The sequence below is a fragment of the Notamacropus eugenii genome, chromosome 2, assembly GCF_028372415.1.
Source record: "Notamacropus eugenii isolate mMacEug1 chromosome 2, mMacEug1.pri_v2, whole genome shotgun sequence".
In the NCBI taxonomy this organism is placed as follows: domain Eukaryota; kingdom Metazoa; phylum Chordata; class Mammalia; order Diprotodontia; family Macropodidae; genus Notamacropus; species Notamacropus eugenii.
This window is the reverse complement of record NC_092873.1, coordinates 512,580,998-512,602,298: the sequence shown is the minus strand read 5'-3', so window position 1 is coordinate 512,602,298 and position 21,301 is coordinate 512,580,998. Positions and strand designations below refer to the sequence as shown.

At 42.0% G+C, this 21,301-nt stretch overlaps 1 protein-coding gene across 6 annotated transcripts in view; it reads left to right on the top strand.

The window, feature by feature from the left end:
• Window positions 1-21,301, top strand: part of TUT4 (terminal uridylyl transferase 4) — a 65,857-nt gene that overhangs the window by 18,651 nt on the left and 25,905 nt on the right. For 4 of the 6 annotated variants that reach the window (XR_011975816.1, XM_072649465.1, XM_072649466.1 and 1 more), the window contains exons 5-14: window positions 1,343-1,459; window positions 2,043-2,195; window positions 5,024-5,201; window positions 7,103-7,191; window positions 8,215-8,266; window positions 10,340-10,409; window positions 11,942-12,068; window positions 14,868-14,987; window positions 15,744-15,965; window positions 16,417-16,591. Coding sequence is in view for 5 of the 6 variants with exons in the window: in XM_072649465.1 (XP_072505566.1) it covers window positions 1,343-1,459; window positions 2,043-2,195; window positions 5,024-5,201; window positions 7,103-7,191; window positions 8,215-8,266; window positions 10,340-10,409; window positions 11,942-12,068; window positions 14,868-14,987; window positions 15,744-15,965; window positions 16,417-16,591 (1,303 nt within the window). In the remaining variant the exon portion in view is untranslated. The remainder of the gene's footprint in view (window positions 1-1,342; window positions 1,460-2,042; window positions 2,196-5,023; window positions 5,202-7,102; window positions 7,192-8,214; window positions 8,267-10,339; window positions 10,410-11,941; window positions 12,069-14,867; window positions 14,988-15,743; window positions 15,966-16,416; window positions 16,592-21,301) is intronic. The other 2 variants (XM_072649469.1, XM_072649467.1) reach the window with 1 other exon arrangement.

Below are 21,301 nucleotides of genomic sequence, written 5' to 3'. Positions count from 1 at the left end.
CTCTTCTGCTTTATAAATTCCTGTGGTGCCACTGATTGGCTTATTTAACCAAGGAGCATTAGAATTTGGTGCAGTAACTATTGTGTTTCATTTGGATGGCCTCTCACAACTGAGCAAGTGCTTTCTGTCTGCTTTAGCTGACCTGGTCCTTAGAGTAGCCCTGTGAGGTAGGCAGAGTGAGGGCATTGTACATAAGAGAAAGAAATGTGAGTCTAAAAGGGTGAAAGTAGTGCTCAGTTAAAACTTAGGTCTTTTCACTGTAGCATGTTTCTCCTCCAAAGGAGGCTGGCCTCTAGTTGCAGCCTGATGGGGAGGAGTGGAAAGGACAGGACTCACATGGGAGCAAGTCATAGACATCATTGCATCATGGTGGGATCTCATTCTCACAACTACCTTGTGAACTAGGGAGTACAACAGCTATTATGGCCTCTATTTTACGAATGAGGAAAATGAGTCTCAAGATAAGTCACTTCTTCATCATACAACTAATAGGTATCAGAGACAGGATTGGACCTCAGGTCTTCTAGGCTTAGGGTTATACTCCTTGACCTAGAGTGGGCAATCCTGTCACATTCTTTTCTCCTCTTTTCCTACAAACACATATTGTCTGGTTAGGTCTGGCAGAACCAACTACATCTGTAACTATCGTTATCATTACTGTTATGTTACTATAAAATACTATTCCTATAGTATTTATTGAGACTATATTCTTGCCGCCCCCCCCCCCCCCAGTCAAGAGTATGAAGACAGATTTAGAAATGGTCCATGAAGCCTACAGTTTTACATTCTAAAATAGACTTAATTATTTGGGGAATGTTACAGTAAAGATAGAGTCCCTTTTGAGGACCTCCTTAGGTTAGGGTAATTCCTGTAAAAACAATGGCAGCATTAAGGAGAAGACATGCAGACTGAACTCAACTTTCTGAGGCATTGTTCTTACCTGTCCCACTACTAAAGACCCCGTATGACCATCTGACTGTGCACTGTGGCAGGGCTGTGTGTCCAGTGTGATGTAGTGCAGGGGCCTGCTGTTGAATACAGTAGGACCCTCTTAGTGTTGGATGGGCAGCAATGCCCACCCCAGGGCCCAGAGGCTTGGGTACCTGAGCAGTTTGCTGAGCCTCTGCTTGGGCAGGTGAGTTTTTCGACACAGGTGCAGGACTTGACATTTCTCCCAATTAAATTTCACTTTTCTGTCTCATAAATTTGCTTCTTTATAACCTTAAGAAAAAGTGCATTTGAAGGTTTGATTTCTTGATTTCATTGAATTATTGAGAACAGCCAAACTTGGGTGTTTTGTAGGCTTCATGTCTTCTGTTACCTCTTCACTTTTCTCTTTCAGCGCTCCCCGGAATACACCAATTGCCGATATCTATGCAAATTATGCTTAGTTCATATTGAAAATATCCAGGGAGCACATAAGCACATAAAAGAGAAACGGCATAAGAAAAACATCACGGTAAGTTTTTTTGTTTGTTTCTTAAATTTTCATGTCAAAAAAGAATGTCCCATTCAAGTTTTTAATTAAAGTACCAATAAACTTACTTTCCATTCTCTAAAATCTGAATGTTTAACTAGGAGCAGCAGTCCACGTGGTGGCCTGATCACTCCTTATCTCACGTGGTCAGGGAGGAAGACATGCGTAGGGAGCAAGGTGCTCCTCTTCCAGGCTGGGGGTCACCAGATTAAAAAGGGTGCAAAGGGACAAGCTAATGGCCTTTTTGTTATACTGGCCACAGCTACTTCTTCCATGTGGGTAAACTTGGTGTCTGGTTTTTGGGGGTAGACTTTGTGGGCCTTTGGTAATAATTTAGTATAGGTAACTATTTTTTTAAAAATTGGCTCTGAATTTGCCTCCTTACTTCAAGTGGTACCTCTGATGTACTTCGTTAGCACTGTACTAGGTACTTACTGCTTTTTGTATTTGATTTCCATGACTACCCAACAAACTATTCAGAACATGTCATGTAACATTATTTTTCTTTCATTCGTTCATTTATTCATTCATCTGAACCTGTCATCACTCAACACTATGAGAGCAGAGATCTATTAAAAACACCAGATCCAATGATCCCTGGCTCGCTCTTTCCATGTCTCTCCCAACAACTGGACCATTGGCTCATCCCACTGAATTTTCCACCTCCCAGTCAGCTGTTTGTGGTCCTGTGGGATCCAGTCTACACAAAGCATTATGTGTAGGTGAAAATAATTTTGTTAAAGTATTCTTGCATCATCTTCTCATTAAACATGCTGCTAATATGCCCTGTTGGTTGAACCCTTTAAGAAGAAAGGCAGGCCTGCAAATCTAGGTGCTTGGCCAAGAATCGTACTTAACTGGGAATTGCAGATATATCCAAGGATGTTTAAAGAAGGGAATTATCTTGCTTCCCTGGCTGTAGAGTTAATTGCCCAGGCTAGGTGAGCTCCATCTTCAGCCACACTTTCATTACAGAGAGAACTTTAGTTTAACAACGAACTAACCTCTGGGGGTGGTGGGCTGCTTGGAGGTAGGACTAGCGGGTGGGAGCTTCATCACAAGCACTATGGGACTGTTTCTCCTCTCCCGGATCTTACGTAAAGTTAGTCATGGCATAGTCGGTCCTGTCCAACTTAAGCTCTTCGGCTCAAGTCAGTTTTGGAACTTCTCTTAGGACAGAGCAGTGCTTGACTGTCTGGTCTAGGCTTAGCCCGAGAAAAGCTAGTTGCCAGTTAGAAGTGCCTCAGATGGTCTTAGTAAGAACTTAGTAAGTGGTGATCCATTGTATAGAGGCAGAGAATGTATAACGTTGCCCCAGCCAATGCTATTTCATCATGATATCATTATGGTGGGGTTTGGTTAGAGCATATTAATGCCAGCCGGCTGCCTGAGGTCCCCATCATTGGTGGTCAGCAGTGATCTGAGGGAGTGTTGGCGCCTTTCCCCATGCCATTAATTCCCTGAGCTTGTCTGCTTATCTTCACCACATTGCTTATTGCTCATATATAAACATTCCTATGGAACTAACTGCTTCCCTGCCTCCCCCATGTTGTTCTGCTTGTGATGAGGAGATTGGACTAGATGGTCTCTAAGGTCCTTTCCAGCGTGAAATCCAGCCATCCTGTATTTTTCCCAGAGTCACTTGGCTTCGAAGGGAATACACTTATATGGTGTTTTCAGAAAAATTTGCCTTTTTCCCCTGTCCCTAGGGATGAAGGTGTCTACTTTGCAGCTGGATTATATCAAAATGACAATACAGGACATTAAGCTGCAGCTGAAACAAAATCTTCTTGTCTGATCTGTAACACAAACACCTGTTTTGTTGCACCTGGTATACTGGTAGTTTGAGGCAAAGAGTGAGGCATTCGAATATTCGGTTCAATAGGAATTTAAAGAAAAAACCATGTACAATTTTTTCTCCATGTTAATTATCTCTCAACTACTCAAACCAATGGCCTTTTCTCAGTCCTCCTCCTTTACCTCGCTGCTGCTTCTAGCCTTTCTTGACTTTTGACCTCAACATTCTTCACTTGCCTTCTCTGACCCTGCCTTCTCTTGATTCTCCTACTTCGTTTGACTGATCAAAACTCTCATTAGATAGATCCTCCTGTTATTACTCCTTAACTGTGAATGCCTCTATGGCCGTGTCCTAGGCCCTGTGTTTTTTCATTCTTTTCTCTTCTCTTCTCTCTCTTTTTTTATCCCAGGTTTCCACCTGTCTACTGGACAGTGCTCCCTAGACTTCCCTTCATCCTCTTAAACAAAACACATGCAAAACAGAACTCCTTCCTCCCAGTGTCCCATTTCTGTGGATCGTACCACCATCTTTCAGGTCACCCACACCGGAGACCTTAGAGCCCTTAACTCTTCCCTTTCCCCCAATCCCTGTGACCAATTTTCCAAGTCTTGTTGATGCTGCCTCTACAATAGTTCTTCCATCTGTCCTCTTCATTTCATTCTTAGGCCTCTGTTCTAATTCAGATCCTCCTCAATTTATTGCAATCCCTCTAAACTGGTTTCCCTGCGTCGTCTCTTCTCTTTCTGGAGGCAGCTAGGTGGTTCAGTAGATGGTGCGTTGAGGCTGGAGTAAGGAAGACCTGAGTTCAAATCTAGCCTCAGGTGTTTACTAGCTGTGTGATCCTAGGCAAGTCACTTAACCTCTGTTTGCCTCAGTTTCCTCAACTGTAAAATGAGGGCCTCACAGGGTTGTGAGGATCAAATAAAATGAGATTTATGAAGTTCTTAGCATAGTACCTGGCACATAGTAGGTGCTAGCTAAATGCTTATTCCCTTCCCTTCTGTTTTAAAGAATCCTCCAAATAGCTGCTAAATTGATATTCCTAAAGCACATATCTGACCATGTGACCCTACCCCCACTCAAAAGTCTTTAATGTTGTGCTGTCACCTCTCAAATAAAATCAGAATTTCTCACCCTGGCATTTCCTCTGGCTCTCACTTACCTTTCTGGTCTGTCTTCTTTGACTCCTCCTTCTGATCAGGCCTCCTGTGTTCCTTGAGTCACATTCTGTCTGTGGCCTCCTGTGTCTGAATTGCACTGTCTCTTCCAGCGGGACCTTTCGGAGCACTGCTCAGTCACCTCTGGGAGGCCTTTCTGGATTCCTCCCTGATCATTTGGCTTTCTCCCTCTTGAAGTTATCATATTCATGTATGTACATGTTGCCTCTCCTTGCTAGATTTTAAGCTTCATAGGTGCTGGATAGGTGCCTAGTAAATATTTTTGAATTGAATTGGAAATAGGATTCAGAGCTGGAAGGGCCCTTGGGTCGAGAATCTAGTCCAGGCCCCTCACCCTGATAGACAAGAAAGCCGAGGAGCAGAGATGGAGGGGCTCGCTCCAAGTCACAGAGTAACAAAGCAGGATCCATAGCTGGTGCTTAGCAGAAGGCCTTGCACGCAGTAGGCACTTCATAAATGTTTATGGAACTGAAACCAGGCCCTCTGACTCCAAACTCAGGGGCCTCTAGGTTGCTTCACGCTGTCTCCTGTATTCACAGCTTTACCTGGTAATATTTTGTCCCTCAATAGGAAAAACAGGAAGAAAATGAACTCCGAGCCCTGCCACCCCCTTCCCCTGCTCAGCTGGCTGCTTTGAGCTCCACCCTCATGCAAGCAGCAAAAGAACAAGGGATTTCTGACACTGACTTTGGGTTCCGGCAGGAAATTGTGACTGAAATGGAAAAGGTTGTACAGCAGCGCTTACCAGGTACAGAGGGTCACGATCATCATCATCGCCATTATCCTCAACCAGGCTGTTTTCTTCTTCTAAGGCCTGGCATAAAGCCTTTCATCATCTTCTTCCTCCATTTTCTCTATCTTAAAAGGAAGCTTTTATTTAAATTTTTACTTTAAAAGGCAGTTTTTTGCTGCCTTGCCGGGACTCCTATGAGAGTAATATTTTTGTATTGTTTTAGAAACAGAGCAGTGAAGAGCTGATCATTTTAAGTTTATATTTTACAAAGGGACCAATTGAGAATTTAAGTAAGTGTGCATCTACTAGAAGGTATCCATGCCTTACCAGCAGGTGGCCACAAGATTGGAGTTAGAAGATTATGCTTTTGATCCATAAGTTCCTCCCCTTCCTACAGATTACATAGCCCTTTCTTTACACCTTGAGAAGGAGCCCTTTGTGAGCGACTGTGACTGAAAAGTTCGTCACCCTGCAGCCAGTGTGGTTGTGAGACTGTCCAAGCCTAGATAGACTGACCCTTGGGTTGCACCTCTTTCCCTCATTTAGCAGGACCTACCAGAGGTGGCTTTGCACTAGCATGGAGCCACCAAAGACCGAGGGTCACATCCACCCCACCCCACCCCATAGCGTGCCTCAGTGGGTGAGGTGTTAGTGGAGGCCACTTCTGGCTCAGAGTGAAAGGGACAAGAGGGAAAAGGGGCATGGATTAGATTTTGATTGGGAAAGAAGTGTTTAGTTATCATTGTAATTTCTATTTAGTTAAGTGTCTAAAGCATTTTCTTCCTACATTGGTTGGGGGTAGCCAGATCTTAGAAGCTTAGTGTAGGCAGAGTGGTGTTGGTACGTTTGGTATTCCTCCTTCACTTTGGTACACCTCTGGGGCCTTAGGGCTCTGCCAGTGACGTGGGGAAGCTCTGGTCAGTCTTGCCAGTCTGCAGGGCTTTGGATGCAGACCCATGTGGCTGTGTCTGAGAAAATCAGCTTTCACTAAGTTTGGGAAGGCTCATCATCAGAATGTTTGCCAGAAGCTGGTGATTGTTTTTGGTCACAGCAACTTCTGAAAGAGTCTGCTGAGACCTGGCAGGATTGTGCTTGACATCAGGAGGGCAGGCACACTTACAGACCTAGTTCTTAAAAGACAGGTCTTATAAAAATGTAAAAGAGAAAATTACCTGTACCTCTTTTGTTTAGCCAGATCATTTTCAAATGTTTGATAACAAGTCAAACTTTCCTACATCAAGAAGAGACTGATGCAAAATCACAGTTTTGGGAGAACTCTCTCACCTTTCCAAAACTAATGGTTGTTAACTCTACCCTTAGCCACAGGAGAGGCTGCCCCATTTATCCTTAGGCTCCTAAATGTGTGTTATCTGTCAAACTGGTCCCATTGAGATTAACTCTGAGATGGCCTGAGCAGCCCCATTTTCTCCCCTTTACCTCTCTTCTAAAATAGATTTGCAGTCATGGCTTCCGAGAACATCCCCTTTGCAGTCATCGGTATTTGTGGTTAGATGACCTGGCTGTACTTCAGCATTGAACAGTTTGTCCACACTGAGTCTCCATGGCTCTTCTTGTAGCCCAGATGTGCTGTTTTCTTATGTGTTGTAAATAGTCTCTGTGCCAGGTGGTCTGAAGCTCACTGGTTTGTAACCAAGTTCGCATATATCCTTAGCTTTCCATTTTCTCCAAGTTAAATTGTTAATGAAAATAAAATTAAAATCTGAGATTTGATGCTAAGCTGCCCTTGCCTCAGTAGCTGAAACATAGAATTACTTGGTGTTGTGGCTATTCAGAGTTCACCTGTTAGAGAAGGGGAGAAACAGAAAGAGGCATGTCTGTGGTTCATTTGCTGTAATTTCTTTATGGCACCATTATCTTGTGTGCTTTATGCCTAATGCACTTCTCTTGTCTTCCAGACTGTTCGCTTAGGCTGTATGGCTCCTCTCTGACTAGGTTTGCTTTTAAAAGCAGTGATGTTAATATAGATGTAAAATTTCCATCCAAGGTAAGTAGCTATAAAAGTGCCCTGTCCATGGTCCCCCTGAACTTAGTATCTCTGTGTTGCTTTGTTTGGTGAAATGTTTCCCAAAGTAGCCTTTTTGGGCCTGAGTTCTGTGAGTATTTGTCTGTGCAGTTGCTACTAAGCAGAAGGGGGCTGAGTGGGTGCCTCACCCTCTTCTAGAGGCTGACCATTATGATCATAATAGCAACAGGTCACCATTTGAAAGAGGACTCCCAGCTTGACAAAAAGCTTTCTTGCCAAAGAAAGCTGTGGGAGTTGGGTTAGACTATTATCCTTTTGGATCTACAGAGGAGGGCCAGAGAGGTAAGTGGCTGACCCACTGACCTTCAGGGCTGTTCCTTGGCAGCCAGAGTCTCCTCTTATGCCTCCTGACTGCCAAGCGCAGGCCTTTTTATGCTCTGCCTCACTCTCAGGCCTGTGTCCAGGCAGTGGATTTTTTTTTCTTAATTTGTATACATGGATCTGGAATCTGATTTGTTGAGTCATAAAATGTATCTTTTTGAAGTTTGGTTCAGGCATAATTTGAGTGTGTCACAGTTTCTGTTGCAGTGGAGTCATCTCTCTCATTAATGGCAGTATGATAAACATTAAATATTAAGACTCTGACGAGCTTGTTGTTTGCAGTAGATTTTGGTGGTAAGCCTCTTGGGCAGTCTGCTGGTAGTTCCTTCCCCAGATCCTTCCCAACAAGCATTCAGAACACTGACTGTCCCCTTAGCTTTTGCAGCGCAATTGTAATATCCAGTCCTCTCTCTAAGGACTCACAAGTCCTTGTAACAGTGCTTTGCTACTCGAGCCCACATCATTTGCTAAACTATACTTCTGTGATTGAGATGGTAAATAAAAACATGAAGCACATTGATTTTCTTTTCATTTCTATAATTCTAAATTAAAATAATGACAGTAATTTTGTATTAAAATGCCCTTTCGTGGAGTTGAGTTTACTCTGATGTTCTACTGTTTGGACTGTAAACCTATATTGATTCTACCTTGTAATTTTTTTAGATGAGTCACCCAGATGTTCTGATTCAGGTGCTTGACATATTAAAAAACTGTGGTAAGTTTCCTTTTTAATTGGCCCTTTCCAAAGAAGGGTGTGTTAGAATATTTTCAGTTTAAATTGCATATGTAGCTAACAAAATTAAAATTCATGTCCCCAGCACATTTGAGTCATTGGGTAGATAAAACATTTATTTCTTTCAGTATGCTTATCCTAGGATTTAAATAGTAGCTGTGCTAGCTCTTGAAAAGATTATTTTCTATCTAGAAAAGTCAAAAGTAAGTATAATCAAAGCAGTTATGTTAAAAGTTGTAGGCTATTTGGGTTTTTTGTTAGTTTATTTTGTGTATTGTCAAGGCAGAAGTCCATATGCCAAAACATAAATAGTTCTAATCGGGAAAAGAGGGATAGAAGCAAGAGACTTTGGCGGGGCGGCGGAAGGGTGCAATACAGAGAATACTACATTTTTCTGTGACTGTGAAGATGTTTTATAGCCCTATATTTAACCTCATTTAGTCTTTTACTGAAAACATAATCTTACACACACAACAAATGTGCCTCTTCTTTTCTGATTTGTTCTGGATTGCAGAAAGACCATTAAAATTGGTCAGGAATCTGCTTCCAAGGAAGACTTTATATTCCTATTAGATAGTCTTTGTCTTTGTCTGCCTAGAACTCAGCACAAATTATCCCAAAGCAAATAGTGAGTTGTTTTTAAACAGTGTGTCCAGTTACTTCCTTTCTCATTTTTCCCTTCGTCAGGATACTAGAGCCTTTTAATCAATCAAACAACATTGTCGATCAAACATTTATTAAGGGCCTGTTACATACCAGGCACTGTGCTAAATGTTAAGGACACAGACAGTCTTTGTTCACGAGAAGCTCCTTTTAACATCTCATGTATTCATTTTGATTTTAAGAAATGTAAAGATATTTTTAGTGACTATTATTTTTCAAATTTTGGTTAATTGTATTTTTTAATTTGGTTTAAGTGCTTAGTAAAAAAAAGATGCGCATTTGGGTCAGGGATTACCTTTCCAAAGCCTCCTACTTCAAGCTCTGCATCTCCTTAGCTCTCTCCTTTTCTTTGCCACTGTTTGCCCACTGTCAGCCCAGCTACCTGCGTGATTCTATACTATTTTTCCTTTTCCCCAACTTCCTGCCATTATCTTTAATAATAATAGTAGAAATGACTCGGTTACCTCAGAAGGGAAATACTACAGATATCATTCCCATTTTATAGTTGAAGAAACTGAGGCACCGATAGTTTAAGACCACATTTAAAATAAGATTCAAGCCCCTATTTCCTGCCCCCAGGTCCAGTATTTTTCCCCACTACAACAAACTACTTCCCTTTATGTTTTAGATTTTCTCTTCCTTTTAGCTATTTTTTATTTTTCTTGAAAAATCAAGAGGATTTTGCTCTAATCATTTTGACGTAGACTCTTATGGCTTACAGAGTAACGTTAGAAATGTAGTAGGCAGATAATGCCTGAACAGATCTGTTTTATCCCCAGACTTAGTAGCAGATGTATTCCTGTTCTATACTGAGTTACAAATATATAAATACACATCACATATCCTTAGTCCAGGCGTCTCCCAGCTTATTCTGACCAGTATTGGATATCTTCTGTAAATTGAAAAGAACATGACCACATCACCCATTTTTGTACATTTGAGGCATTGAGTCTATCGTGGAGGGTTGAAGGAAGGAGATAGATGGACACTCATCGTCCTGTTTGTACTAGATCCATGTTAGTGACGCTGGACATGGGTCCCTGCAACACCAGGAAAACACTGGATAGCATTGGAAAGCCGAAACTATTAGCCCGTTCGTTATACTTAGTCACCACAGAGAACATGCGTAACAAAATAGAGGGCACTTTTGATGGGGAACACAGTTCATCCTTTATGGATATGGGTTCTTTTTTTTAAAAAGATTTGATGAGAATTCCTACAGTGTTCCTGATCTATCCCTGTTTCCATAGCAAGTGCATAGAAAAAGGGGATAGTCCTCCAATACCAATAATGAAAAAGAGAATTCTCTTTGATAAATAACAAATTCTAGAAGGAATATGTTGTTTAAATTGTTGATTATACAGCTTACATTTGTTTGTTTTTCCTTATTAGCATTATACTCAGAGGTGGAGTCTGACTTTCATGCCAAAGTTCCAGTTGTCTTTTGCAAAGATGTGAAGAGGTTGGTTGTGATGATGATAGAGAAAAAAAAAGAGGAATTGGTTTTTCCTGTAAACTGAAAGAACAGTGTAGTGAGTGATCAAGAACGTCTGCTGCTTGGGTCTCTGAGAGGCTGGTTCCTAATCACTAAAGATAACGTACTTAAAAAAATATATGGTATAACAAAAAATATATGCTTCTGGATGGAGGAGTCCTTTATAAAAGGTTGTATGTAAATTGTCAACTTTGCATTTGAGTTTCCTGTAATTAGCTGAAACTTTCATGTGTCTTTTAACCTTCTAGTAAGGTATTGATGGGTTGATCTGTCATCTTGAAAATTTAATTTGAAATCGGTATTAAAAAACAAAGCCAAACCTAAAATAGCAACCCTAAATGATCATTGTGAACAGAGTGGGGTGGTGGGGTAGTAGTAAAGACAGAGGTGCCCAAACACTGTCTTCTTAAAACTTGGATTACACCGCCTACTCCCACTCCTACTTTTGTTTCACAACCTCTCCTTTTGAAAGGCTGTAATAGGTTATCCCATTGTAGTTGAAAATAATTTGTGGTCTCTGATATACTTCTTCAGGAAAAGACCAGATAACTACCTAAAAGTATAATTTGTAGGGGCAGAGAGATTCAGTTCCATTGAGGCCAAGAGACTGTTCCAAAGAATAACTCAAATCAGCAAATTTATGAAGTCCCTCATTGTACTGGCCCCTGTGCTAGGCACTGGGAGTTCAAAGATGAAAAATGACCTAGTTTTTGCCTTCAAGGAGGTCGGGAAATGTAGCATATGTACACAGCAATGACCCCAGTAGAAAGTGGAAGAAAGGGACAGCAAAGACTGGGTCTGTAGAAAGCAACCTGTGAGGGGGAGAAAGGGTAGATCATGCAATAAATTGTTATTATAGGGAAGAAGCTTTTTGAATAGAATAGATTTTATTCACATACACACACGGAGAAGGGGTAAGGGGGAGAGGCAGCCAGTGGAGTAGATTAGGAAAAACAGAAGAAATGAGCAGTAAACTAGTGTTCTTTCAAAATCTGACTTCTTTTTGCGTTCTCCTTGGTGCTCTGTTACTGATGGGGATTTGGCCAAGTCACTGAACCTCTCTGGGCCTAAATTTCCTCAGCTCTAAAATAACAGGTTTGGAGTCAGTGATTGTTCAGGTTACTTCCAGGTGTGAAGCTCTATTTACTCTAAAGATTACATTTAAACCACCACCCAATTTGGTAGATGGCTCAGCATGTTAATATAATCCACAAATGAATATTTGTTGAAAGTCTGCAAGATGACGATAAAGTAAGGCCTCAATACAGATCAGGTTGGTAATAGAAAGGACTTCCTTCATTTTAGGTGCCCTTTTCATCTTTGTGTCTATCCTTGGTGCTTAGATCCAGGGCTTTGCGCTCAGCGAAGTTGACTCTTTGGGGAATTTCTTAAAACTTTGAAATGTCGTGAGTTTAGAAGGATAGCTGCATGTTTGGGTTTGATAGACTTTACAAGGTGTTAAGTGATTCAAATTAAGTTTCTTTCTTTTTTCTTGACAGTGGTTTAATCTGTAAGGTGAGCGCTGGAAATGATGTGGCATGCCTCACAACTGATTTGCTTGCTGCTCTTGGCAAGCTAGAGCCTGTCCTAACCCCCTTGGTGTTAGCTTTTCGCTACTGGGCTAGGGTAAGTGGAATCTATCTAGGAAAGAATACCTCACTTTGAGAATTTACCAGGATTTTTCTTGCACTAACATGGCAGCTAAAGTTCTCTGCTGCCTCTCTGTGGCATGGGGGTGAACTGTCTTGGGTTCTTAAAATCTCTACCAATGGAATATGAGCTCTGGGAGCTTACATCTCCCTGGGCTGGAAAAGTCTTTAAGGAAAGGCCCAGCAAAAAATTCTTGGTGAAAATCTTAAGGTAAAGGGCTGATCACCAGGTAATGAGTTGTATTGGCAACAGCAACTTCTTTCACTGTCTTCTAAGGCAGTGGTGTCAAAGTGGCTGCTTATTGGCACCGACAGCACACATTCACATTATTTTGGTCCTATTGCCTTTTTACTTATTTTGTTCAACATTTCCCACTTATATTTTAATCTGGTTTGAGTGACCCATAGCGAATATTGACAGCTTTCTTCTCAGGCATGTAGATCCCCAACTACATGTGTAGAGTAGACATTTGGGTAAAATTGGGTGTGGATCTTTGAAAAAAATATACCCTCTGTAGTGCAGCTTGGGACAACATAGTTGGGTTAGAGAGTTGTCTGCTTTGGCTCTCTCTTATTGTCTTAATAAATATTTGATTCTGTGTGAGTTTTCATACCTGTCCCCATCATTCACATGCCTCAGCCAAATTCCCATCACTTTTCAGTTTCCACTCTCCCTTTCCTATCCCCCTCAAGATAGAACCTGGTCCCTATTTCTCTAGGGTATTTCATTGACCTTGCGTTTCTTTTTTCTTTAACTTCCCCCAAGGAATCTGTGCTTTGCAGGGTCCTGGTCAAGCTTTGAAAGGTTGTTGTTCACCTTGTTTGGATCATGACGAGGACATGCTGGCCTTTCATGCTCGTTGAAATGGGTTATCATTTCATAGCTTTCATCCTCCCACTTTACTGTCAATTACTTGTTGGCTATTGTTTTAATTATGCTGCCTGATCTCTGGGGAATATTTTTCCTTGTTAAATCTTCCAAACTGTGTTTACGCATACAGTGAAGTATTTGCAGTTTCCTTTAGTTTAAGCCCCAAAAAGCTACACAAGAGTTCACCTGTGCCTAATACAGTCAAGTTATAATTAATTGACTGTTTACTGTGCACTCTAAGAGCTAATGAATCTGATCACTTATCACATCCTGGCAATCTCATTGTCAAAGTAGCTGCAGTCTTAACCTTCTGGTAGGGGATAGAAGTCTCTAGATAAAGTTCGCTTTATCTCTAGCTGATGAGTCTTCTTATCTCAAGCTAATAAAGTCCCAGGAGTTGGTTACCTATCAGACAGTCACTGTTTACTACTAAGATGGGTGTTTTATAGTCACTGGCATCTGAAAGAGACTCTCATTGTAGGGGTCTTCTATTTTAGTCTGGGCTCCTTGTTAGAGGTTCTCATCCTATTCAGAACCATTGCTTAAGAGTAGAACACAGAACTGTGGCTCCTGCTGAAGTTCAGGACAGACACCTTCTGTGCCCCTCTCTGCCCCTCTCTGCACCCATGAGAGCCCATCGAAGGAAGATGAAGTCCCAGTGTCATCGCATGCAGCCTTGTATTTCTGATGTCCCATTCATTTCAGAACATGACCTCCTCCACCTAAGGAGGCTGCTACCCATCCATATTGCCCTTTCCTTGGCATTTTTTTTCCTTACTTCCCAGAAGTCCACCATGGTGTGGGCATCCTTACTTTCTTTTATCAAAGACCCAGTCATGTAATTCTTGAAAATAATCATCAGTGTAGCAGTAAATGGGGCAGCTAGCTGGTGCCGTAGTGCACAGAGCACTGGGCCTGAAGTCAGGAAGAGTCATCTTCCTAAGCTTAACTCCTGCCTCAGACACTTACTAGCTGTGTGACCCTGGGCAAGTCATTTCACCCTGTTTGCCTCAGGTTCCTCATCAGTAAAATGAGCTGGAGAAGGAATGGTAAACCACTCTAGTATGTTTGCCAAGAAAACCCCAAGTCGGATCACAGAGTCAGACCTGATTGAAATGACTCAACACCACCTATATAATAAATACATGTAGTTCCTTCAAGGATCCATAATTTCATCTTTATGGATGACTCTCGTACCAGCTCTGACTCAACCCCTTCATGCCTCATTCAGTAGTTTCATCAGTTGCTGTGGCCAAAAGCAGTTGATTACATGGCTTCCGACCCTAAGACAATGAGCCTCTCCACTGTCCTCAGATGACAGGCATTCACTCTGTCTTGTGGCCCACCCTCAGAGCCTTTTGCAACTGAGAGGGAGGCTCTGCCAGTTCTTCTTGTCCATTGGCAGAAGCTTAGAGAACCCAGAACCACCTCAGCCTCATGATGAGAGGTTGTGATGAGCAGAACTTTAGCAGAGGCTAGAGAGATATATACCTGTATGTGTTTGTGTACATGTATACATCTGGTTAGTAACTCTCTGTTAACTAGAATATGCTAAGAATTGAAATACCTCATCCTTGATCCTGATAAGAACGTCTAAGTGTATTTTCTCACTCGGTCCTCACAACACCTGTGGGATGTGCAGACACTGAGTGTCACTGCCGCCTTTCAAAAGTGGCATCCTGAAGTCACCAGCTAGTGAGTGACCAGCAGTCTTGGGACCAAGTCTTTTGGTTCTAGGACCAGTGCTGCCTTCTCAACACTTTGTTTCTCTTTCATTCTGGATAAACAGGAGTTTACTATGTTTTAGTGTACATTTTCCAAGTTCCTCTGGGCAAGGGTTCCAGAACTTGTTTTCTTTCTGAGTAAAAGTTTAAGTGGTGTTAATTTCTCTTTTTTGTTTTTCAGTTGTGCCATATTGACTGCCAGGCTGAAGGGGGGATCCCTTCATACTCTTTTGCTTTAATGGTGATGTTTTTTCTTCAACAAAGAAAGCCCCCTCTTCTTCCTTCCTATTTAGGCAGTTGGGTAAGTGTGCGCACGCTGTTGCCTGTGTGTAGGGAGGTGGTCCTGGCCATACTTCCCAAACATGTGCTTATTCTAGAGAGACAGACAGACAGACAGACAGACACACACACACACACACACACACACACACAGACACACACACAGACACAGACACACAGACACACACAGACACACAGACACAGACACACAGACACAGACACACAGACACACACACAGACACACACACAGACACACACACAGACACAGACAGACACAGACAGACAGACACAGAGACACACACACACACACACACACTACAAATCATTTACTTGGGGCCTCATTCTGTGCTTGGTGCTGGGAAAGATTGGAATTTTGAGAGAGGAATCTTTGCCATCACAGCTTACACTCTGGTAGGGATGAGAGCGCTTTACAAACACACCTTGATTGGGTCTTCCCAGAAGTGGGCTTCAGGGCAAAGATGTGCCCCACAGCTGGCCCAGCCCCCTCAGGAAGTGGTTCCTCAGTACGGTGGCTCTCAGAGGGTACATTGGGCTTGTATGTTTTCAGTCCCTGGTCTCCAAGGTCTGTGGAGGCAGGCAGGGATTTTATCTAAACTTGGAATCTTCCTCAAAGTCACGGGCTCAGAGCTCTGTCCACAATGAATAGGTGCTACAGCATGCAGTGAGCTGCACTCATTTGTAAAATTTTGGTTTTTCTGTTAGGCTGATGTTCTTTTCAATTACTCCACTTGACCTGCTTGGAATACTTCTGTTTTAGATTGAAGGTTTTGACTCAAAACGAGTTGATGAGCATCAGCTGAAGGGCATCGAAGATGAGAAGTTTGTGAAGTGGGAGTACAAACCTATGCCCAGTGGGCCCGGGAAGAACTCAGGTGCCTCTGAAAATAAAGCAAAAGCTGATCAGAGAGGTGGCACCAGGAAGCCCACCAGCTCCGAAACAGATCCCCAGAGCGGCACTGCCAAGGAGAGACATGGCAAGGTGAGCCTTCCCCAAGGCTTTGTAGGCTTGGGGGTGCCTGCTCCTGCCTGCTCTTTCAGGGCTAGGCTTTCTACGTCCTAAGGGATATGTAAGGTGATTTCTTAAGGGTTGCCTACTTTGGGTTTGGATTTGTTTTTTAAGCATCAATTTACTTTAAATTAGCAGCTATTCTAAGAGCCGTAATTCCATTGGCTTGGGTGCTCCCTCCGGTAACAGCTAATTAGTGACAGAGAAAGGATTAGACACCATGTTGCAAGCCTTCTGTCTCTTCCCGTCCAATGCAGTTCTTGCAGTGGTTTCCCATATATCCTCCATAGAGGATCCGTCAGATGTGTCCTTCAAACATTCAGGGGCACCCATCCATGACCATGGGGCTCTCAGCCTTTTCTGGAGTGTCAAAGTATTCATTGCAGCGAGGCTTATGTGACAACAAATATCTTTTCTCTTCCAGTCTCCGTTAGCGTTGGAAATACCAAATCAGGTATCCCTGGGACAATTATGGTTAGAGCTGTTAAAGTTTTACACACTGGAGTTTGCTTTGGAGGAATATGTCATAAGCGTACGGGTACAAGAACTCTTAACACGAGAGAACAAAAACTGGCCTAAAAGGCGAATAGCCATTGAAGGTGGGATGATGTGTGTTATTTCATTTAGAAAGTATTCATTTTTGTGTCACTTCTCGTCTGTTTCTAATACAGCATTATGAATTCCTCAGTTTCTGTGCGATGCTTTGTCTGCCACAAGGTTACCATTTCATGTTTTCATCAGTTTGTTTAACACGTGACCCAGGGAGGTCTCACACACACAGTTGTGGTGCTTTGTGTCTGAAAGTTACCCATTTTACAGATGAGTGCACCTTACATTGGAGTTGGGCAATGATCTGTTCAAAGTCACACAGTTATAATTTGTACACTCTACGTACCTAGATAGAAATAATCGATGTGTTGTAGCGGTGAGTGGCCAGTCTGCATTGGTGGAGGGAGTTTGTGCACCGTGAGCTCTCGACATCAGTGACATCCCAGGTCCCCACCAAAATAATACTGATGGTGGCGTGATGATCATGCCTCAGGCCTGGAGCCTGGGCCTCATCTCCTGCCCTGCAAAGGGCCTGGCTTCCTTCTAGACTGTAATAAGAGAATGGGCATATTGGAGGTGGAATGAGCTGGGTTTGAGTACTGCCTTAGCTGCTGTGTCCCCATGAGCCAGTTATTGCTTCTTGGAACCTCAGTTTCTCACCAGCAAATAGGGATAATAGTCTGCTCTCCACCTTCTAAACTGCTGCAAAAAGCCTCCAAGCTAAGTAAATGAGGCTGTTAGAGCACAGCCACCATCTTCAAGTGCTCACCATTTGACCTTTGGGAAATCACTGCATTTTCTGGGCTTCAGTTTCCTAACTGTGAAATGAAGGGTGGTGGACTAGAGCTGTAAGAGCTCCTTCAGTGCCAAGATCCTCGGAGGCCATTTCAAACGTGAAGTCTTTTCACAATTTGTTGAATGTGTCTGGTTGAATTCACTTGTTTCATTCTCTCTTACCCTTCAGTTGTCTCCCTAAACGGCTGAAAAAATATTTGTTAAGTGTGACTTAATCGTACTTGATACTAACCTAAAAGCATAATGAAAACTTGAAGCCCTTTAGACAGAAAATATTGGAGCAGCTTAAAAAGTCTGCATTCAGTCATTTGAACTTCAGAAAATTTTTTAAAACTTACTTAGAGTAGGAAATTGAATCATGGTTTGTCATTTTAAGTATTTTTTTCTCCGTTTGCATATTTTAACAGATCCTTACACTTCTTCACCATTAGGCCAGCGTCCACTGCCACCCTTATGCACTTGGCCACTGGTGCACACAGACCCAGAGCTTTCCACATGCTCTCTTGTATAGGACATGCAGCGTGAGGCTCCCCTTTAGAGAACATTTCCTCACAAACAGTCATTAGGTAATAGAAGTATTATCATCCCCACGTTAAAGATAAAGACACTGAGATTGCAGCTGAGGTGCTTTGCTGGTGACTTGGGCCAGCTGCTCCCTCCATGAAACTGCATTGCTCTGAACCCTTTATCGGGTACTTTCTTCTCTTTTGCAACCAAAGTGAGAATCAGGAAGGAGGAGAAGGAGCAGTTGAGTCTCAGTGCTGGGCTCGGGGAGGTTTTGTGCCAAGATCAGAGGCCTCTTCCCAGATTCTTTTATTCTCCTAAGCCTGGAAGAGTTCATCCTATCTTTTGGTGATTTTGTTTATTGTTCATCTTCAGGTTTTAGAAACAAACCATTAACCTATAACTTTTCTCTTCATAAGTGTTGTATTTATAGAGAAGTGGAAGTAATATTAATTCTTTAAAAATTTATATAAGGTCATAGAGGTTATTGTTGGAGGGGACTTTATGACTAATTTGGCTAATTTAGAGAGGAGGGCCCAGGGCAGTGCTGGGATTGAAATGCTCCTCTCTCCCAGTGCCAGCGCTGGATCAGCAGTGTGGGTTGGTTGCAGTTCAGGTTTTGGAGTACATGCATGTTCGAAGCCTTGCAGATGTTAACAACAATATCTACTCGATAATTCAAGGGTAGTATCTACTCACCACACCTATGTGCATCTTTAAGGTTGACATCCCAGCCCTCAGGATTTTGGAAAACTCTTTCAGCTGTCATGGAGCAATGCCTCTGATAGTAGCACAAGTTGTAAAGAAGTCATTTCCTCTCTCAGAGACTCAGTTTCTTTATTGGTAAAACGAGGGCATTAAGCCAGATGACCTCTGCCCTTTGCAGTCTTAACTCCTGTGGGTTTAAGGAAAGGCTGTGGGTCATATTTTCTTCTGCCCACAAACCCGATGCCTGTCTGCCTTACTTGTTCTCGTTTTTCTGTTTGATTAATCTCTTTTCAGTTTGGTTTAATCAGTGTTTCTCGCTCTAGGAATCTGAGCACTGAGGGCTTAAAAGAGGGTGTGCCAGGTGGGGGAAAGACCCCTGGGAATCCCTAATGACATCATTGGTCCTGTGGGTCATTGCTCAAGTGTCCACCATCCTATGCAGCCACCATCGTTTCTTTACTTTCTTTTAAAAATAACAATCTTAACAAATAACAAAATCCCAAATAAAACTTTAACCCTTGAACATTTCATATTTTAATTTTAAAAAAAACTATTTATAAAATAAGTTTTTCCTTTGTGTTTCTTTCTAATCTCTTTTCCATCAAATTTGCAAGATTTTGTTGCTGTTTTGGTATAACCATAGTCACTGTGTGTCTTGTTCTTCTGACTTGGTTTCTTTGCACCACTTCACATATATGTCTCCACATTTCTTTGTCCTCTTCATAATAATATTCCATTATGTTATCATGCCACACATCAGCCTTGCCACAGTCTTGGACATATGTGGTGTTTCTGTTTTTTCATTATTACAAGTAAAGTGGCTGTGAATGATTTCATATAGAGAGATTGTTTTCCCCTTTTAATGGCCTCCTTAGAACGTCAGTTCTGGTCACATTGTATGTCTGTTTCATGAGTTATTGTTTATTGGCGATTGTACCAATTCACAATTACACTAGCAATATGATAGGATGGCTATTTCCCCACAGCCCCACCCATGTTAAATCTTATTGTCTTCAAGCTGTCTTCTGGAAGTCAGCATAGTGTAGGAGGTAGAGTGCTGGCCCTGGTTAAACTTGGTAGCTGTGTGACCACTAAGTCTTTCCGAGCCTCAGGCAACTTTGTTAGGCCACATCGCAGGAGATGGCTTGTAAAGGGAGTCCCCACACCAGCAGCATCACAGGTCTGTGACATTTCAGCACAAATGATCTTTGCCAGTTAGATGGTCAGGTGGGAGAGCATTTCTGTGATTGTCAGAGAATTGGAGCAGTTTTTCAAATTGGGATGGACAGTTTGTTCCCCCTCCCCCCCCAAGAACTCTGTTCATATCCTTTAATGCACTAAGGAATGGTTATAACTTACCAATTTATATTAGTTCCAAATGTCACATTTTTATCAGAAGTATTTACCATATTCTCCCTCCCTGTATGTTTTATTTCGCATACACTCTTTTTTGTTGTATAAAACCCTTGATGATTTAGTAGCTTTTTTTTGGATGCATTTTGTTTTTTACACCAGTTCACCATAAAATTCCTCCATACTGCTTCCCATACACAAACAGGGAAGCAAAGCTAGCCAATAGAGACATGGTACCTGACCCAGAAGGCCCTCTGGGCCCTTGCTTCTCTACAGAGAGGAAGGCATTACGTTCCTGCATCAGTCACTTGAAATCCATCTTGGCCGGCTGATCAGAATGGGGGAGGAGGGTGGTATTCTTTGGGTTAGTGTTTTCTTCATTTACTTTTTTGTTGTGTTGTTTTCCTTGTCACTTACTTGGCTTTATATCAAGTCACACACAGCTTCTCTATTTCTGAAAATTCCTTTTTTTTTTTTTTACCCTTTCTTATGGAATATGTAGTTATATAATATAATGTTACATCTAGTCTATGTTTAATTGTGTAACATAATTTCAGTTATTTTCCATTGCATTATATCATATAACAGTTTGTTGAGCTGTTCCTCAAAATCCATAGAATGATTTTCCCCAATCATTTGATGACTTTTTGTGCTACTTGCAATGGATAAATGTTATTATTTTCCTAATAATTTTTATCCTAAGGCTGGTTTAGAAACAATTTTAGATGGTTGAAATTTTGGGAATTTCTCATAATAGATATGTATTATAAAGTGTGAACCTAAACTTATTTTTCACCATAGTGGGATCTAAGTTCCTTTCTCTTGGGTCCTCCAAGAGCAGGATCCATCTCATCATTTGGCCCTGATTTTGGATCCTTTACTCTGTTTCTTTGACTTTTTTCTTATTTTTTGTCCAGCACTAAATTAATCCTGCTTACAACATTTTGAAATCTGGTAGTAGCCCTTCATCAGTTTTTTTTTCTCATAATTCTTATTAGGATTGTTTTTCTTTTTCTCTTATAAATTTTATCTCATTCTGGATGCACCACCTGCCCTTTTCCTTAGCCAGTGTTTCCACCCCTTTCCCTAGCCTTTGTTCTTCATACTTGGCCCTTTTTGCCAGTTATTCCATCTTCCATCTCTCTAGGACTCAGTCCAGATGCTGGCTCATAGGATCGTAGGTTTAGAGCAGAAAAGCACATTAGAGATCCCTTTAGGCCACCCCTTTCATTTTGCACTATAGGACTTGAGGGAAGTGACTTGTCTGTGGTCACACAGCTTAGTAACTAGCAAAGACAGGATTCAAACCCAAGCTGTCCAGCTCCAAAGCCAGCACTCATTCCACTAGGCCCTGAGCCTACTGAGGAGCTTCCCAGCTCCTCCCAGGCCCTTCCTGCAAA